Source organism: Strix uralensis, chromosome 3, assembly GCF_047716275.1.
Source record: "Strix uralensis isolate ZFMK-TIS-50842 chromosome 3, bStrUra1, whole genome shotgun sequence".
NCBI lineage: Eukaryota > Metazoa > Chordata > Aves > Strigiformes > Strigidae > Strix > Strix uralensis.
This window is the reverse complement of record NC_133974.1, coordinates 135,275,041-135,294,123: the sequence shown is the minus strand read 5'-3', so window position 1 is coordinate 135,294,123 and position 19,083 is coordinate 135,275,041. Positions and strand designations below refer to the sequence as shown.

General features: G+C 38.2%; 1 protein-coding gene across 1 annotated transcript in view; it reads right to left on the bottom strand.

Annotated features, from left to right (window-relative positions):
• PSME4 (proteasome activator subunit 4) overlaps window positions 1-19,083 on the bottom strand; it is a 68,967-nt gene that overhangs the window by 23,574 nt on the left and 26,310 nt on the right. The window contains exons 15-26 of the mRNA XM_074864556.1: window positions 17,682-17,780; window positions 17,280-17,349; window positions 16,764-16,831; window positions 15,997-16,212; window positions 13,803-13,960; window positions 11,573-11,668; window positions 2,379-2,434; window positions 1,240-1,296; window positions 1,001-1,056; window positions 819-917; window positions 261-323; window positions 16-111 (exon numbers count right to left, since the gene is read on the bottom strand). Coding sequence (XP_074720657.1) covers window positions 16-111; window positions 261-323; window positions 819-917; window positions 1,001-1,056; window positions 1,240-1,296; window positions 2,379-2,434; window positions 11,573-11,668; window positions 13,803-13,960; window positions 15,997-16,212; window positions 16,764-16,831; window positions 17,280-17,349; window positions 17,682-17,780 — 1,134 coding nt within the window. The remainder of the gene's footprint in view (window positions 1-15; window positions 112-260; window positions 324-818; window positions 918-1,000; window positions 1,057-1,239; window positions 1,297-2,378; window positions 2,435-11,572; window positions 11,669-13,802; window positions 13,961-15,996; window positions 16,213-16,763; window positions 16,832-17,279; window positions 17,350-17,681; window positions 17,781-19,083) is intronic.

The following is a 19,083-nucleotide window of genomic DNA, read 5'->3' as shown; positions in this document are numbered from 1 at the left end:
GGGGTTGTTCCTTACCTGACCATATGAACTTGTGGACAAACACAAAAGGTCTCTGATCATCTCCTGGTGGGAAGTTTTATATTCACAGCCTTCCATCGTCAGTGTTCTCAACTAAATTGCATAGAAAACACAAATAAAAGGACAGATTGTTTTTGTACTTCACACACGTAAGCATAACACTAGTGCAAGATTATGGCATCTTTTGGTAAATGACAACAAATCAGCTTTTCAAGTAGTGAAGATTTAAGTGAAAGTACTACCTCATGCTGCAACATAACTCTGTCGATCAACAAAGCTCTGATATGCTGTTTCTTTCCTTGAAGCTGTAAACAAATACATGCTTGGGGTTAGATTTCAGTATTCATATTAGCAATTTCTAGTGACTGAATTCCCCATGTACTTGTTTTCTTCCAGAAACAGGCAAACATCAGGTAGAAATTTTTCTTGGCAGACAACCTCGACTTCTTCCACCCCCATTTTTTTATTTGCCTACTACTCTGTAAGTAAAAAGAAGCTCTGGTCACAGAAATCTCTCAGTTAACAAGGACCAGAATGGAGCAACATGCCAGACCTCAGCCTGGTCCAAGGATGTATGAAACTGAGGGCTACTATGATTCAGAAATGCTAAGCTATTTACTCACAAGATTCTCATATGAAGGTACAAAAGCACTGCAAAACGTGTTCTTATCAAGGAACTAGATTTCAAAATTACAAAAACTGATTAGGACAACAAGGAAAGTAAGAAAAAGTCTTTCTGAACATTAGGAACTATTTTGATCCCTCACCTAAGCTTTACAAAAAAAAGAAAACCCACTGACCCTGTTCTCCATTGATTTTTTCACTAGATTAAAGCTTTTCCATCGTGAATCAAACTCATGTTTGTGAGATCCTTGGAACTGTAAAACATCGCTAATGATCTGTAGAAATAAAAAGATGACAAGGAGTGATTATTTTGCAAAACAAGTAATCTTGTCTGAAGTATTACAAATTACAAGTGTACCTTTATTATTAGAAATAAAGACTTGGTATCATCTTCTGAATTATCAAGTATATAGCCTGCAATTGAATGAAAAACAATTTATTATGAGACAGGAAAACAACTTTAAAAATTAACAAATTTCAATTCTACAAAGCTTGAATTTAAGAATTACAGGCTAAGTAAATGAAACAAATTTCTCATCTAAAATTATACTTACAAGCACAACACAATAGTTCTTAGAGAGGAGCGGTTAAACTTACGCAGCAATTTCCTTGTAACCCTTGCAATTGTTTCTCGATAATTCTCTCTTGATAAATCTATAAAAAAATTAAACATTTTGTCTTTATTATACAACAGCATAAAAAGCAATTTATAGATAAACAAAACAGTGGAAAGCCAGAGCAGACTATTCAGAAATGGCCAGAGGGACTACCACCAAAATAACCATCTTGTTCTATCTCAGGACAGCACTCCCACAGGGCCTTCTTTTGTTTATCGAGGCAACAGTGTTTTTTATAGGTACATAACCTCCTTTATCTGCCTTGACAGTTGGCTTCACTTCTAACCACTGATTGAGGCAGATTATTTAGCATATGAAAATTGAGTAACACATTAAGCAGAGTAAAAAAGAAAGTCAATAGAATATAGATTTACATATCAGGTGATTAAGCCATAGAAGACTGGGGACTTCCTCCCCTTCAATACACAGAGGGGAACAGACATTCCCAATCTAAAGAGGGAAATGCAGAAGAAGGAAGGATCAATGAGACAGTAAGTCTCCTTTGAAACTTTAAAACCAGAAACTTGTTAATTGCTGTAGAAGACCACTAAATAAACACCCATTCTCTATTATATGGCTACGAACTCATCACTGCCCAGATTCTACTAGTAGTATTAAAGCACCTAAAACCATTTAGTAGTCCATTAAGCAGTCACTGTGTGCTTCAGTTCCTTATTTAAGTAGCCCATCTTCACTTGGAAGATGGTGAAGAATACACACAGAGCCTAAAAACCACAGGGTTTTTTTCTAATGGAGCTGCCAGAGCCTTTAGCAGGTACTGCCTTGACTCCTTCCGTCTCTCAAGTGCTGTCGTGGGGTGATGGGTGCTGCTTCCACACCTCCCATCTGCATGGAGGCACAGGGCCCAAACCCTTCTGACCCGGGGTTGGAGCTGAGCTGCCATTCCCAGCCACGTTACTGCAGCAGAGGTGCACCTGGCATACCATCACTGAAGATCAAACTGTGGCTATGCAACAACTTCTGTGTTGGCCAAAAAGTACCATTTAATATAAAGAGAAGAATCAAAATGATGATCTCAAAGATCCTACTGTCTTCACAGCACACACACACACACAGAATTGTAACAACACTGTCTGAACAGAATTAGGATCTACTTACCATATTCAACACCAGTGTACAGTTTTGTCTCTTCCAAGGACACCAGACTTGGGACCCTGCATGAAAACAATCCAAGTATTATTACATGTTATGGAAAAAATTGACTATGTGAATTTCATTGACATATAATTGATTTTAACAAGTTAAATTTTGTGCCAGTAGCAGCAAAGATATTTGCATTTCCTAACAGTACACTTCAGTTCTAACATCTGGAAATCAACCATACCTATGGTCAGACCCTTTGTCAGGGACAAGTACACCCTAAGGACACCACCTTGAATGCAGAGTCTGGATTTCTCACTTAACAGAATCTTATCAGTTCCGTTAAATAGCAAGACATTTGGTCTCATAGTCAAACCTATGAACACACTCATCAAAACAAGCATGGCTCCTAGTCCTCTTAGTCTAGGAAGGGCAGGTGGATCTGACTGCTGAGGCAGAACCCTGTCCTGACAAGTTAAGCTGATGAACCTTTTCTGACTTTGGACCTTTCTTTATAAAGTAACACACTCATTATCTACAGAAGTCCTACTTACTGCTATATGAAGTTCACTATTAATAACCATAGCTAAAAATAAAGCCATGCTTCTTCCAGGATTTGGGTCAAACTTATCTATCCAAAATATTTTTTTAGAAGTGAGTTCTTAGTCTTTGTGGATTTGCTTTTACGTAACCATGCAAAAAAATGCAGACTCAGATACCACACACCAATGAATTCAGAAGATGTAAGAACATATCCTACATACACTTGGCATTTTTTTGTGTGGGGGGTTTTGGTTTGGTTTTATGGTTTTGGTTGGTTTTGGTTTTTAAACCCACAATCTCACCCCCTAAAACATTAAGGTAGACATATTCGGGCTTTCAAGGACAAAATACACCAGTGTGTTATATTAGACAAATATTATCAGCAAGTAATCCCTACTGAACTAATCTTCACACAAAATTGTATTGACAGTACAATCAGAACAAACAAAGCTAAGTGATGTGGATCTACTCCTATTACAGATGCTAAAGAACACATCAGAAAACACTATAGATCCTATATTGGAGCATGCACTTCGAGATACTAAAATAAACATTCAGATTTCAGGGAATGGCAGACTTCTGTCAGAACCAGAAATAAGGGTCATGTTTCTCCTGTAAAAGTGAACACATTAAAACAATTATTGTGCTGATGAAGGAAAAAAAAAGAACCACCTTACAACTAAAAGTTAGGGAAACTGACTTCACAACCTCTGTAGCAGTCACATCTGCACCAACAACAGCCAACCTGAAATGTCTTTTTGTTAATTTAGACATCAAAAAGAGAGGCCTTAATTACATTTTCCTCCTTGTATTTCTGGTAGCACTAGGTTAACTTGAAAATAAGCCCTTCCAAAAGTCTTCCCTCTTCCCCCGCCCCCCAAAAGTCAGCACTGGCCTATGTGCTTAAGGTACAACATGGCAACTAATGCCATTTCCAAAATATCCAACATCAATCCAGTACTTTGCTCCTGATTAAATAAATAAAAAGTTTTTAAGACCTCACACAATTGCTCGTTTAGAATCATCTACATGATTGACTTTGAGAGTGTTTCTCCAAGATCAGGTATTTCCAGTTGGGAAGATACAGTGAGGGGATATTTCTGCAATTAACATCTGGGGGGAGAAAAAAGTGAACCCTCCCACCCCAAATATTATTTCTCAAATAAAGAAGGTAACAGATAAATCCAACTATCTCAGGCCGAGATTGAGGAACTACTACTACTTTTTTGGTACAGTATGCTGGATATGTGGACCGGTCAATGAGCTCATAGCAGTAAATATTTCTATAGTATTTTAATGTATTTTTACCCCTAAACAGTTTCCCCTGATAAGAAAACATAACTTAAGTTCACATAAGGCTTTCCTACCTATGAGGCAAGGAAAATGAAAGTGCAATCTCCTGGTTTTCCCTCAGGTAGTCTACAGACAGATTACAAATCTTCATGCTGCTTTCCCATTCCCAGCAAAACACATCCAGCTGTTCTTTGCCAGCTCCCTAAATTCTGAACCAAATCTCTGATATGTAAAACAAAGGAAAAACAACACTGCAAGCTCTCTCCACACCCCAGGTTCCTGAGCAAACCAAGAGTACAACTGAACACACAGCATCCAGTCATCAAGAACTAGTCTGGTACAGTCCCAACACCCACCATGACGTTACTCCACAAGCAGAACCATTTACTTCAACAAGGCTACTAATAGGATGAAAATATGTTCAAAATGCAACACAGTTGTACAGCTGGCCCACAAACTAAGATCCATGCTGGTAATATTCAGCATTACAAGCAGCAGCACTGAGCCAGAGAAAACTGTAAGTGTTTTACTTTGGACACGCAAAGGGAAGAGGCATGAAATATTTTTCTTAACTTCAGTCAATGCTGATAGCAAGACTCTCACAACAACGCTTCATGCAGTGTGTAAATACTACTGGGCTTCACTCTGTATCAACAGTTTTCAACACAAGTCACCAAGAAATCTTATGAACAACGAGTATCCAAAATGATCGCTGGAACAGAAATCCCAATTAGGCAGAACTTTGAAGAATTCATTCCCTTATTTACCACACTACAAAAACTAAAGCATCTTTCCTTGAGAAAAATTGATGCACTACGTTTTTCAACTTGCAGACATGTTACGGAGCACTTTATTCAAGTCTCTGTGCACATATTCCTCGGTATATAAGTACAGTTCAGCAATGAGATACAGCTTTTCAGAAACAAGTAACTTTCAGCATCACTCCACTGAACCAATTGCAGAGGAAATTTTGCTAATTGCAAAAAAACCCCGTTTCATGTTGAGGCCTAGATCAAGGGCTGCATCAACCTATTTTTACAGAAGAGATTAAGAGACAACAGTGGGAAGGTGAACAAGGAGAAAACAGGGTTACTCACCGTGGAGGAGTAACTGTTCCCTTTTCTGTGTGCAGCTCCCCCAGCAGAGCTGGGAAGTTTCCTGGAGATGCCAAGAGAGGTTAGCTAGCCCTGCCCCTCCGCATGCGACATCACATCCTTACACATTTCAAAGAAGTGGTCTTATCCTTGACCTGCAGTCTGCACACCTTCAGCCAAAGAACATTAACAAAGCTCCTACCAACATCTGTAGCAACGGTAGAGCAATACTGCATCCTAACCAAGCTGTATTCTTACATACAGGGAAACAAAACATGGATGTTCTCCGAGTAACCCCGGTTTTGCTTCCGTCAACTAGCTGCTTAGGGTTACCTTGTTAAGAAGTAGGCTGTAAGGAAGCCAAGCGAAGGGGAACCCAACGGAACATCAGTGAAAGACTTCTCAACATTAGAGAGGTTTATACCGTCTGCATTTGAAATCATCTTTATTTGCACATCATTGGAGTCATTGTAACACAAGGACATTGGTATCACTTAGAGCGGCCCCTTAAGTAAAAGGGTACATAGACTGTGTGCACAGAACCCCTATGCATACCTGCACACATCCCGTGGGGCAGAGTAACCAGTACGTCATGTTTCTGCAGGCACAGAAAAAGCTGTGCATTCATTTTCCCCCAACTATGTCAGGATTATTCACCACAGCTCTGACTTTGACTCTGGCTTTGAACACCTTAATTCAGCCACAAAAAGCTACTGCTCTCATAAAGGATTGCTCCTCAACACCTCTGGCAGCCTCAACGTCTTTTTTCTCTTCCCCTCATAACTATCCCTTTTGTATTTAAAAAAAAGTCATTCACAACACGCACCTGAAGCCAATGGCATCTCTTATAAAGAACGCTATGTGGAGTAATAGTGTAAATACACCCCACTGAGTCATGAAATACTCTATTAATATTCTATTAATTTGTTATGCATGGCACTTCAGAAGAGTATTTATTCATTGTCCAAAAAAAGATGAAGTTTAAATTCCTTGCTACTTACAGGCTAAGAAATAAAAAGTCAACACCAAGTGACATTTATTGCAGTTATATTTCCTACTGAAATTTATTCTTTTCCATTCTAACAAGTTTCCATTACACAGTTTATTTGTGCATGGATTGTGTACAAATTTCTTTTCTGCTGAACTGTCTACCTAAACACCTGCTCATGTATGACACATTCACAGTAACACCAATCATTTGGAACAGATGAGCTATGATGGGATTTTCAGAAGGATATTATTTATGTCATCCACGTAAAAAGGGTATTTTGCTCCCAAAATTGAAAAGAAAAAAATAGAAATCACAAACTACACGTAAGAACTGCTTGGTCTCAGAAAAAGTTGGAATATTTTGAAACCTGAACCATTTATGCTCAAGTTCACTAAACAAAGAAATCCCTCTTCCAGCTCTTCACCACAGCTATGCTGATACGCATACACACACAGACTTCTGGGCACACCCAGCGTACCCAAATCAAGTGTTGGTCAATTTAACAACGTGTTTTCTGTACATGTATCACTTCATAGTTCAGAGACTCTCAGTCATCAAAAGATAAAAAAAGGAATATGAGACACTAATGTATCAACATGAAAACATCAACCTTGACCGACAGGAGATTTGAGGTGGCTCGTGCCAGCGTACACGCTTGTAGGTAAACAAAGTTCTGAAACCTTTACTCTAACCAGTATTTATTAAACCATGAAAATCAGGGTACAATTTGATTCTGTCTAACAAGAACATGCCAGACCCATGCTGGGGATTTTTCTTCAGTTTCAGCTTTATCAAACAATAAAGTAAAATAAAAAAAAACAGAAAAACTTTGTGTATTAACTGTTCAAGAAGCAAATCTATCTTCAAAAGCTAATAAACACAAACTGCTGAGACACAAACCACATACTCTTAACAAGGAGCAATTAAGAGAGACATTTTGCAATTATTGGGTTCTTTCTGGTGCTTGACCCTGAGGAACAAAAACAACTTGTAAAAATCCATAGAAATGGACCAAGGGACCTCCTACAAAACTTTTCAAGATGAAAAGTTTCTGTAAGTGAACGGTGCAACAGACTTCAAACATGATTTCCATAAAATGCTGATGAATGGTAATACCCCATCTATAATAAAATGTAACAGAACCCTGGGTTAGAAGTACTCCTCCAGTAAACACAGCAGTCTCCACATTAGTGGAAAGGCCTTATATTTGCAACAGCTCTATTCTCCTACTGTGGAACTAACTTCGAAAGAATTGTAGTAATAACAAAACACCAAGCAGCACATAGTTACCGTGTTGGTGGAAAACAGTCTCCTGCATTCATCTCTGTAATTTACCTTAAATCAAAAAGGGTCAGAACTTCAATCCAGATTCACTCATTTTCTTCTCCCAAACCAGTGATCATAACTTGCTATATTCTTATCCCTCTAGAGGACTAGATGTTTACGTAAAACTGTAATTTAAATTCATCCATCCAAAAAACCCGAAACCTCTTATCTAATGCCTGGGAAGTTTATGCAACACCACAGGTCAGTTATGACAACCAATAATGAAATAAGCATTTGGCCAGCTTGTGACATCTGTGACGTACAGCCAATATGTAATTTTCTAATTAGTTTTCCCTCTTACTTACGCAAAAAACCTGTATTGACTCCTTCAGTCAAGTCATCTTGCTTGGTACTACTCACTATTATGAGCAAATGACTTTAATTAATGATCAAACCAGGTACCACTGCCTCACAGTTATAGCCTGCTCCTAATGAAGAAAGCACCTTTACTCCTTTATTCCTGCCGCTGCTTTCCCCTGCCTGTCACCCAAGCAAGATCACAAACAGACCCCAAAAACCAGGTCTGCAAAGATTTGGGTACCTTTCAGTTGTCACACAGAAAAATAAGCCCCATGGGTTTGGGGGGAAAAAAGCATCTTGGTGAGAGGAGCAGCCTGCAAACAGAGACAGTTCACAGTGCTAACTGAGCTGTCACATCTAGCTCTCCATCCCGCTACACATCAAGTTTTAAAGTTCATTCCAGCCACATATTTCTTTTGCTGAGGTTCAAATTGCACAGCTCCAAGCTCTCCCCCATCTATGTGGCTTTCCTTTCGGTCCGTGAGCAGGCTAGAGGCTTGTAAAAGAACAAATACTCATCATCTTCCTGGGCAAGACTCTTCAGGTATCCTTAATCATGAACTTGAAGAACACCTAACAGATACGCCCCCTGGGGTCTCTGTACAGCCAGCACAAACAGCCATGCTGTACCACCCAGTGTCTTACCAGTTACAGTTCACTGCAGTTAAGTGGCACAGGGGGTTTCTGACAAGACGTCTCATGTGCCAGGTTTGGGGTTTTTTTTAATTCTACATGTATACTTTTAACTTATCAAGGCAGTTACCAATGGATGCATTCACAAATACTCCTATACTGCCATTTTAGGACAGGGAATATCATCACCACTAGTGCTAACTGTGAACACACAGTACTTAAAACAAGGCTGTTCTGGCTAACTGACTTAATTATAAGCCCTTCACTTTGAAGTATCAGTGCTTTATGTGCATTCCCACCATATATCACGGGAACAGGCTTGGCCATGTAAAGTGCCATCTTATACCACCCACCCCACCCCCCCGAAACTCACAATACAATAACAATTAAAATCAAACTTTTTTTCTGTTTTAATAGCAGGTTCATCAGAAAACACCTCCTACATTCAAACTGGATATAATTTTATGGACATATGGGATAGAAAACAGTGTTCACAGGAAGCTGTCTCATACTGCTTGTTAAATCAGAAGGTATCACCCCCATGACAAATATTGCAGTTATTCCTCGGGGAAGGAAGTGGAGGCAGTAAGGCAGTGGAGAGGACACATTCCTCCTCTGTACAACGCCCTCTGTGAGCCTTGCTTACATACACTGAGCCACTCAAACAGAAAGCACATTTCCAAAGCAGCACCACTAGCATGAACACATCTGTCCTGGGTGGATGAACTCTGGCTCTTCTCCCAAGATGCCAAAGCGATACTGACCGTTATACCTGTTATTGCTAGGCTGAATCAACTGACAGGGATCTAACATTTATTTGGTGTCAAGTGCAACAGCATCTCCTTAGGTCCACCTTACTAGTCCAAAATACAATCCACTCTGCACAAATGCACTCTGCTTCCCTCAGATTGTCTGCCTCATTAAAAATCCATGTTCCGTTTGTAGTAATGAAAATCATACAAAGAATAAGAACTAAAAATTACTTAAACAAAATGCATTCAACTTTGGCGGGTGAATTCTGGTGTCCTGCGTAACGTCACTGAAAAGGTAAGGTGCCTTAAGTCTGTTTTTTAAAAGCCTTAACGCAAACAAAGTTTGGATGTCTGCTCACAGCGGGCAGAAGATGTTTCAGCAATATGGGTAAAATCTGTCCAAAACCAGACAACGGTGGATTCTGAAGCTCTCCAGACATTTAGAGATTTAACTACCGAGTTCCAGAATTCCAATTCTTTGAGAAATGTCTGATTTTGATTTCTTTAGTAACAAAATGATTTCAGCGTGCTGTCACGTAAATTGTCTGTATTTAATAAGGCAGCACAGATAACGAACAGAATGAAGCAAATCTTCCATCAAGTATACAACCAATTTAAAGCTGATTAGAGGCTAATGTCCTCAATTGGTATGTTACCAGTTTACAGACCTTGCCCAGCAATACAAAAAATTATTCTCAGCTCCCCACACCAAAACAAAACCAGAGACAGTCTACATGAACACCTTTTAACAACAACCACAATTCACTCTTCACAGGTGTGAGGGTCTTTCTTCTACCAAATGGAGCTTCAGTTATTGACCATCAGATAGCTAGACTAAGGTGCAGAACTGCTTACTCTTACACAGGTGTTCCTTCCTTGATTAACAGATTACTATAGCTACAACAGGTTTTTCTTCTTTTTTTTGTGGTGCTAAAGACTTTTTGGGCCAATATAGCCTTGTATTTTGAAGTTCAAGGCATTCAAGAAGAAAATTATCCTTCTCCTTTGAAGAGCCAACACCAGAAACTCTGTCCTTGAACCCGTGAGCCATACAAATTGCAAGCATGTCATGCTTGCTGCCCCACAGCTACCAGGGCAGAATCAGGCTGAATGACCGAGCCATGCTGACATGCTCCCACTTTCCCCCACTATGGACCAGCAGCACATTGCTGGTACAGGAACAGTCAATGCCTCCTGAAAGGTGTTGGAGTCCTTATTTTACAAGACAGTCATAATGAGCCCAAATGCCCTGCACTGCCTCTAACTCAAAGATTACTTCCCTGGATTTCTTACACAATGGTAAAAGATGGCCTCCACAAACCTCTCCAGTTTAACAAATGTTCTAACACACACTCAAGAGGAGCCTCTCCCCCTGTGCAAGCAGCTCACAGACACTAGTCACACCAAGTAATACATCTGAGACTGTATCAATGCTCTTTTGCATATTTAGTAGCTGGTTTTTGGGCAAAAAAACCCTCAGCAACAACTGTATAGTCACCAAACGCAGACTGCAGCCACAAGCTTAACTGAAACCCTCCGTATTTTAAACATAATATATAACAAATACCGAGATCAAACTTGTAATTGCCTCTAACACCAATATTCCAACATACGTACTCAAAGAAGTCAAAGCTAAAGCAGCAATCCCATCTATTAAAAAAATTGTCTGTTTTAAAGCCTGAACTACTGCAATCAAACAGAAAGTTCCTATTACTTCCAAAATGAAAGTTTCCTCAAGCGTTTTTGCTTGCCTTCTACTGTGTGCTGGCACCAGTGGCCAGGTTCTGCTGTGACATTACCCACAGGGGTTTGAGCGAAACAGGACTTACTTTTTATGTAAGACAACAGCCGGCAAGAAGTTAAGTTCAGAATGTTTATGATTTTACTAACGTTCCTGTCACCCTGAATGAGTAAGACGGCAGTGCACTATGGTTTGAGGGCCTCATTTAGAGGAGGGGAAACACGCGAGTAAATGCCTAGCTTCCACTTCCTTTATAGAAACTCCATCAGAACTGCAGTGCTGTCACCTACCTTTTTTTAAACATTTTCAGTCTTGCATGAAAAAAAGCACTTAACATTCTTTCATGTTTTCAGTACTCAAGTGTTTCTGTAAGTCACTAATACAAATTTCCGAATCTTTATACTAGTACAAAAGTTCCTTAAAAACAGCCACTAGAAGCAGTTGGGTGATAACAGCAATAAAAAAAGCACTAAAAAAACCAGTATGAAGCAATATAATTGCCAAGACTGTTTGTGATATAAAAAGTAAATTTTACTTACAGATGAGCCACCCTTTCTCCTTTCAGAGGAGGCAGAACGTTCCCAGAACCAATCAAGCAGTTATGCACTATAGCAAGACACTGCTGCACATCATCTCTTAAAAAAAGAAGAAAACCTGATTACTTACATGTTAAATGCTTGACAATATACAAAATGACAAACCATATCCTTATTGTGAAGTTTTCTAAAAGCTTTTTTCTTTAACTGTTTCAGTTCTAAGCACAAGAGGGAGCACTACAGAAATCAAGCTGAGCTTTTTTGATCCAACCTAATTCTACTACACAACTCCAACATTCAATTTCATTTCCTGAAAAACTTGTTTTGGAGATTTTATATTCTGAAACTGTGAAGGTAACCTCAGTAGAACGAGATAAACTAATCTCAAAACAAACAGCGTCACTCCAAAAAATTGTTTTGAAGATTTTTATCTACATCTCAGATAAAACCCGTGAAGTAACTCCTCACCCCAAGGCTAAGAAAAGTCCTTCCTACCATGAGTAGGATGAGGGAATACTTTCCTTTTGAGAGGATATTTACCATCTGAAGACAAATTATAATGCAAAGTGAATGACTTCTTTCTGCGTCACTTCAGAGAATTCAGGAATTCTTTTTAAAGCTATCTCATCTAAAGCAGTAGCCTTTAGCATATAGTTACAAACTTTGCCCTTCGTTCTTGTCATTGTCATGTGCAGTTCTGATTTGTAGAATAACTCACTTCAACCCTCAAGAGGTTCCTTAACTGAACAGCTCTTAGTACTCATGCTTTACTTGGCAACTCTAAATAGGGGTGTTCAACAGCTGTTAGAATTTTTCGTTTTATCTTTTGTAACAGAAAAATCTTACTCTGAAGCTCCTAAATACATCAAAACCATTTGATTTCCAATTATTACTTAGTGGAATACAGAAAGAAAAAGATTTACAAGTATTCAAGCTGCAGGAATACTGCAATTCAAAGCAACAGTAGGCTCATCTAGCATCCCATTTATTCACATCTGTTACTCCCTCAGCAACTAATAGTATTCTCTAATCTTAGAGATTTGCTCTCCTGCCTTCCAACTTAATACTCAATTCATGCACTTGACTGTATTCTCCCAAATCACCACCATTTATTTGCTAGGTAGCACAGTGAAGCCTTAATCAAAGTAAAGTCCAATTCTGTTAAAAATTAACAGATTTACATACAAGGTGTCAAAGAGAAAAGAAAAAAACCCCAAACATACAAATAAACCAAAGACTTAAATAGGAAGCACATCCTTTCTTCTTTTAGTCTAAATAAACTTTCTGACTGCAGTTTGGTGGCATTGCTTTGTCAAGTATATATTGCCTTTTTCAAATTAAAATATGTGGGACCTTGATCAAACAGAAAAATCTTTACAAGTCTGATACACTACGCCCTATTTCCTGTAGGGCTGCACTTTACAGCATGAGGTATCATGTCACATGCTACGAACGTCCCCTGAAGTATATATAGCTTCAAGGACATGAAGGTTTAACATGAGAAATACAAGAATGTTCGAGATTTAATGCTTGTAAACAGCTTTAGTTATTTGATACTTGTGAATGCTTTAGCACATACTAAACTCACTGTTACCCTGCGCTTAGGAAACTGTCCTTAAGAAGCCATGGCTTCACACTAACAGAGTTTAACAAGATTGGGCAACAGTACTCTTGCTTCCATTCCAGTTGTTGCAGCACTGACTCTGCATTACCTCCTCAGTTTCAACACTGCCACTTTTTGCAGGGACACACTATGTACTCAGTCTGTTTACTGCTAGGACGGAAGTGGTGAGAGGCAGAACTCCAAGCCAAATCAGTTCTGTGTTCCACTTCATTGTGTAGGAACACAAAGGGTTTTGCCAAAACAACAAGGTAAGAGTCTAGAAGAAGAGCTTTTTTATTGCTGACTACAGTTAAGTGGAAACGTAATTTGGGGTATGTATTTAAATTTCTGGAACAGAAAAGTCTTTATACCAACATAAACTGTCTTACTTGTTTTAAAAAGCATTTCTTCCGCTCTAAATAATGTTATCCATGTAATGAAACACACTTCAAGCTACCTGTACTCTTAAGAGTTAAAAACCTTGGAAATCTGGGAATAATATCAAAGACAGTGTAACATTTTATTATTTTACTCCTGGATTTTTGCAGTGCCAGTACAATTGGCAGCAACTACTTAAAACAGACTTGAGTGGATCAGTGCACCTGCTCCATATCACCTGTCACCACTAACCTGGACATCTCCAGTTCTCCAATTGCATAGTGCTCTAGTCTGGTGAGCTCAGGCTGAAGAAAAGTATCCAGCAAATAAAAAGCAAAGTTTATTTCCTCAGATGAAGGAACATGCCACTGGATGTCCAAGTTCCACAGGTCACCTGGTTTACCCCAGTCCTATAGTAAACAGAGACATTTCTCATTAATCAAACTATGAAACAAATAGTCTTTTGAAAAAATAAGCATTTATTATTACTAAAAAAGACCACACACATGAATTAGCTACTGCTGTAAAGCAGTTATCCTGACAGCTCCAGGGAAAAAACCCAAGAACACAATAAACCAAATAGAAATCTTAAACCTACTACAATGTCTACAAGTGCCTGAAAATAACACACACCTGAAAGGACTAAGAGGAAAAGGACTATACTGGCCTAACCGAAATATGACTCTATTACTCTTTTGGCTGGATACAAATTCAGAAATATTCTTAAGCACAACTCAGGTTTTTGATACTCTATGGAGAACATAGAAAAATCTAGCCCATTGAATAATTCTTCTTTTAAGTTTTGAACCACAATCGGGAACTTAATACTTCCATTTTAAAAATAACAGAAGAAAGCTAAATTTTAAGTTGGACTTTCCATCCAATACTAGGTCATCCCAAAACAAAGAAAACTTTTTATATTTTGGCGTACAAAGAGCTCAGACTTGCTAAAGAATTAACACCACTTGAGTATTTGGAAAAGTCAGTGCTTATTACTAACTCATATTTAAACGTGAAGTCCATGCCTAGGACTATATGAATTAATAGATAGGCCTTGGCAACCTTCACTTTCCATTTCCTGTATTTGTCCAGTTTTACATGGTAATTTAGTATTTCAAAACTTCACTACCTGGTACTGAAATGCCTGACTAATCAGACTGGACAAAAAGTACGAACAACTAGAGTAACAGCTACTACTACTACTAACTACTACTTACTCAGTGTAGCCTGCTATTAGATCTCTTCCTGGGAAGAGCAGGCTAGTCATCTGTAAACATGACTTGAGAAAGTGCCAGAACTGTAGTTTTATACTAAGGCATGATACTAAGTGTGTGAGTGACAACCTCAAGCTGTTAATGGCAATTAAGAGTTCATACACAGTTTCTAAAGTAGGCACGGATGTATGGAACAGCAAACTAACTCAATTTTTTCGTTTTCAGAGGAGGAATTGAAAACCACCATTATTTTTGTGTTAGGCTATTTAAATAAGAATTTTTTGTTTGCTTTTAAATAAGTATCTGACCGAACTGGATATTCCCATGAGTTTATAAAACTGTACTAGCTTTCAGTAACAAGCATTAGGTTATATGAAGTTGTAAAGGTATGTAAAAGAACAATTTTCAGCACAATGCAGTTTTATGTTCAAACAGACCAGCTGAAAACTGCTGCACTGTTCATCTCTAATACTGATAAATTGACCTCAGTCTTAACAGCAGACTAGCATATTACTTTTGACACTTTCAGTCATTTTTAATATTTCCACTTCTACTTTCAACTTCTCTCAACCTCAGTGTAGAACCATTGCTCATTTGTTATTCTGCCTACCTGTAAAATACCATCTCTTGCGATTGTTTTGCACTAGTGTACTCTTTTTCCCATGCACTCACCATTACCTCTTATATCTGATAACCACAATGACATGAAGGGGAACAAGGAAAGGCCGCAGCTCTCATCCACAACAGTAGATGAAAGACTTCAGTCTGTCCCAGTGCAACAACACTTCCTGTGACTGGATATTTAAGTTCAAATGAACACCAAAATTATCCTGTTAAACTCGAAACTTCACTGTTTATACCAGTGCACTTAATAACGGCTGGGTCTCAGCTGCATCACACATTACAAGATGAACCAACCAGAGCAGGCACTCTCGCTTTGCATTATCTTCTTGTAGTCATGCAGTCATTGTAAAACACACATCATAAACCACTAGTATGTCAGGCTATAAAACTAATGACAACAGTCAGGATTCATTTTTTGCTGTCAATATCATTTTACATAACCTGTAATTTGCTACATGGTTCAAAGCGCAAAGCATCTTTCAATTACACTTTCCATTGCTGCTACCTATGTTCAGAAATCTTCTAATAAAAACAAATAATATAGTATATGATTGCTTTTTTAAAAAGTAAGTCAAATCCTCTAATCCTAAATAAATGAAAATCCTTGCCTTGATAGGAAAGTATTCAGAAAGAGGCTTGTCAAAGCCACCTGGCACACTGCAGTACTCTGTGGGGTAGATAAGTGTAGCAGAACGAAGAAGATGGTGCAGTAGGTTACAAGACAGAATGTAACCCTGCTTACAGGTTAAATGTAGGGTTCGCTGCAGTATCTTCCCAAGCTGCTCCCTGTACGGTAGCAACTTCTTTCCATCCACTCGGGTGATCTGATAGGAAAGACAAGCATTTCAAAGGTAAACATCACTGATTTTGTTCCGGAGGACTAAAGAGAGGATTACACGGCTCCACCGATCCTCTCCCGAATTTCATTCTGCATGTCACACTGAATTCCAATTAAAGACTGAACTTGCACATGGACTGTCACTTCTACTGTTATTGGAAGAGTTTAAGGAACACATAACAACTGTGATATACATTGCTTTTTGACCCCGTTCAAAATTTTCTAGTGCTACTCGTATACATTTAAAAAAAAAATTATCTTTACCAAAAGCATCTTATGTTTTTCCCTGTACTGATCCCTCTTCTTTCTCTATCCCTCAATGATTGTATTGAAGGATTAATTTTATTCCACATACACACTGTATGTTTATTTTCTTCAATCAGCAGCCACTTATGTCCCATTTAGTTAGATAATAAGTTATGCAGTGTCATTCGTTCAACATTTACTCTGTTTTAATAGAAGTTTATTTTCTTCTTTCAAGGGCGTTCAAGAGGATTTCATGATATACATGCATGGGAAGAACATTTTCTGCAATACCTCTGACAAAAGCTGAAGATTCCAAAGTAGCTCCTTATCTAGTTCTTCATCATGTAATACATCATCATCTAGAGGAACAAGTGATAAGCACTGCTGTGATGATACTGCAGGCAACTTTTCCAAACAAGCACAACCATCAGATGCTTGCATGCCCAAAGTTTACTCCCAACCCTTCTATTGCAACCTTCCAATTCATATTGCACCCATGTCCAACGGGAAGTTACTTTAGCCAATTTAACATCTTGAATGCTTTTTGAGAGTGTGAGCAATGTCTGGAGACGTTTTAACAGCCACATTTTTAAAGAAGCATGCTCCTGTAGCTTGATAGATTTCTACCTTGAAATTACACATGAAGTTGCTGGTTTGTTTTTTTAGACAAAATAATGGACAGAATTCATTTTTCCTTCATTGAAATGAAGTTGTGGAAAACACACAGGAGTTTTAAAGATTATTTTCATGTTTAACAAAATTCAACCCAAACCAAAGGAAGTAACACTAGAAGTCTTATAAACTTACTGACTGTGAGGTGAGATATAACATTGCAGCAATGTGGTACAAAGAGCTTCAAGGATTCCTCAGGGCGACACTGGAAACAGGATCAGAAACAGCCCATTTAAAAAAAAAAGATGGAACTCCACACACACATTGATAAAAATCTTCTGACAACATTATTGAAAAAGAGATGATAATAGATCTTATCTCAACTGCAATTCACCCCAGAGTCAGCCTGACTTCATGATTTTTAAACATGCAAGAAAATCTCAATTCACCATAAATGCAAGGAAAACACTTTGTGAATTAACCTCTTCAGGTTTTACATGAAAAATTAAAGATTTTGCATAATAAAAAACTATTAGTCTTGGCTTTTGTTCTTTTTCAAACTAAAGATCAAGCGAAATCAAGAGTATTTTCTCTCACTTTTACTGCAGCTCGGCACATATCGGCAACCATTCGACCAGCAACTCTTGTCTCAAATATATTTGAAACAGCGAAGTTAAAAACCTTCTCCAAGGCAACCTAAAAGTGAGTACAAAAATACGGAGGTTACTTCTTTTTAAGCAAGAAAACCAGGTATCGTGTTTGATGTTACACAGAAGGCAGCATCTGTACATAATACTGTATTCTTTTAAAATACCAGATTGCAACCGTGATTTCACATTAAAAAAATCAGACTAGAGACACAGAGAATGCAGTTCTGTAGAATGCCTAAAGGTGAGAAAAATGTAACTACCATCACAATTGAAGCTGACAGTACCATGGAATAAAAAGATTAAAAATTTACATGAATAGTACCTGGTCAGGAAGAAACCCAACATGTTATCAGTACACGTGACTTGCACTCTATGCAACACCTACGTCTAACTGTACAAGTACTGCCTTGAGTAGAAGAATAAAGGCTGCCACAGAAGTAGCAATGACAGAAGGTTTGTCAAAATAGTTTCAGTTTGCAAGTTTTCACTTTTTTCTTATTTATTGCAACACTCACAGTAACACACTGTAACTGGAAAATACATAAGAGTGTCCATTATCATTAAAATAACTCAATTACAGGAAGGTCTATATATCCTACTCCTGAGAGTTTAAAAGCACAACACAGAGTGCTGTAACTGCTGACATAATGGGACACTGCCTTCAGCTGGAGATTGTAGAGACTTCTAAAATATTCACTTGGGAAAGAAAGAAGAGGTCAGATAAATCTTGTTGACTAAGGTAAGCTTGGGGTGCTTCTGAGAAACTACACAGAAAGACAGTTTTCCCTGAATAAGTCACAGTCCTCTGAAAACTATGCTATTTCACATGCAAATGATGTAAAGCCAGAACATCCCTTAGTTAACAAATAAATGGGGAATTAACTATCAACTATTTAAGTGGCCAGCATATTTTAAAGAAGTTTATTACCATCCAATACCTTGCAAGGCAAGCTGAATTATGTACCGTGCAGATTGCATGCCATTAACCACGAACAATCAGGAAAAATACAAATTAAATACTTCATGACAACAAAGAATAAACTTAGGACTTACATTAACCAAAAGATGCCAGACAAAATCATACCCAAGCATCCAGTGCAATGGTTCAAAACGTACAAAACCTAGCATCTCCGAATACATCCATCATGTGACGTGAATTGATTAAGCATTTACATCAAAGACATGAAAAAAAATATCACAGCCTAAAATGATCAAGTGATAAAATAAGCTGTTAGAAGGATTTCTCCTAAGAGAGCATCAAGAACTTAGGGGCTCTGTACCGATGTACATAAAGTTGTAAAGCAAATTGACATGAAGTCCTCAACTTCCCCCTCAACCCTTTCCTTGGT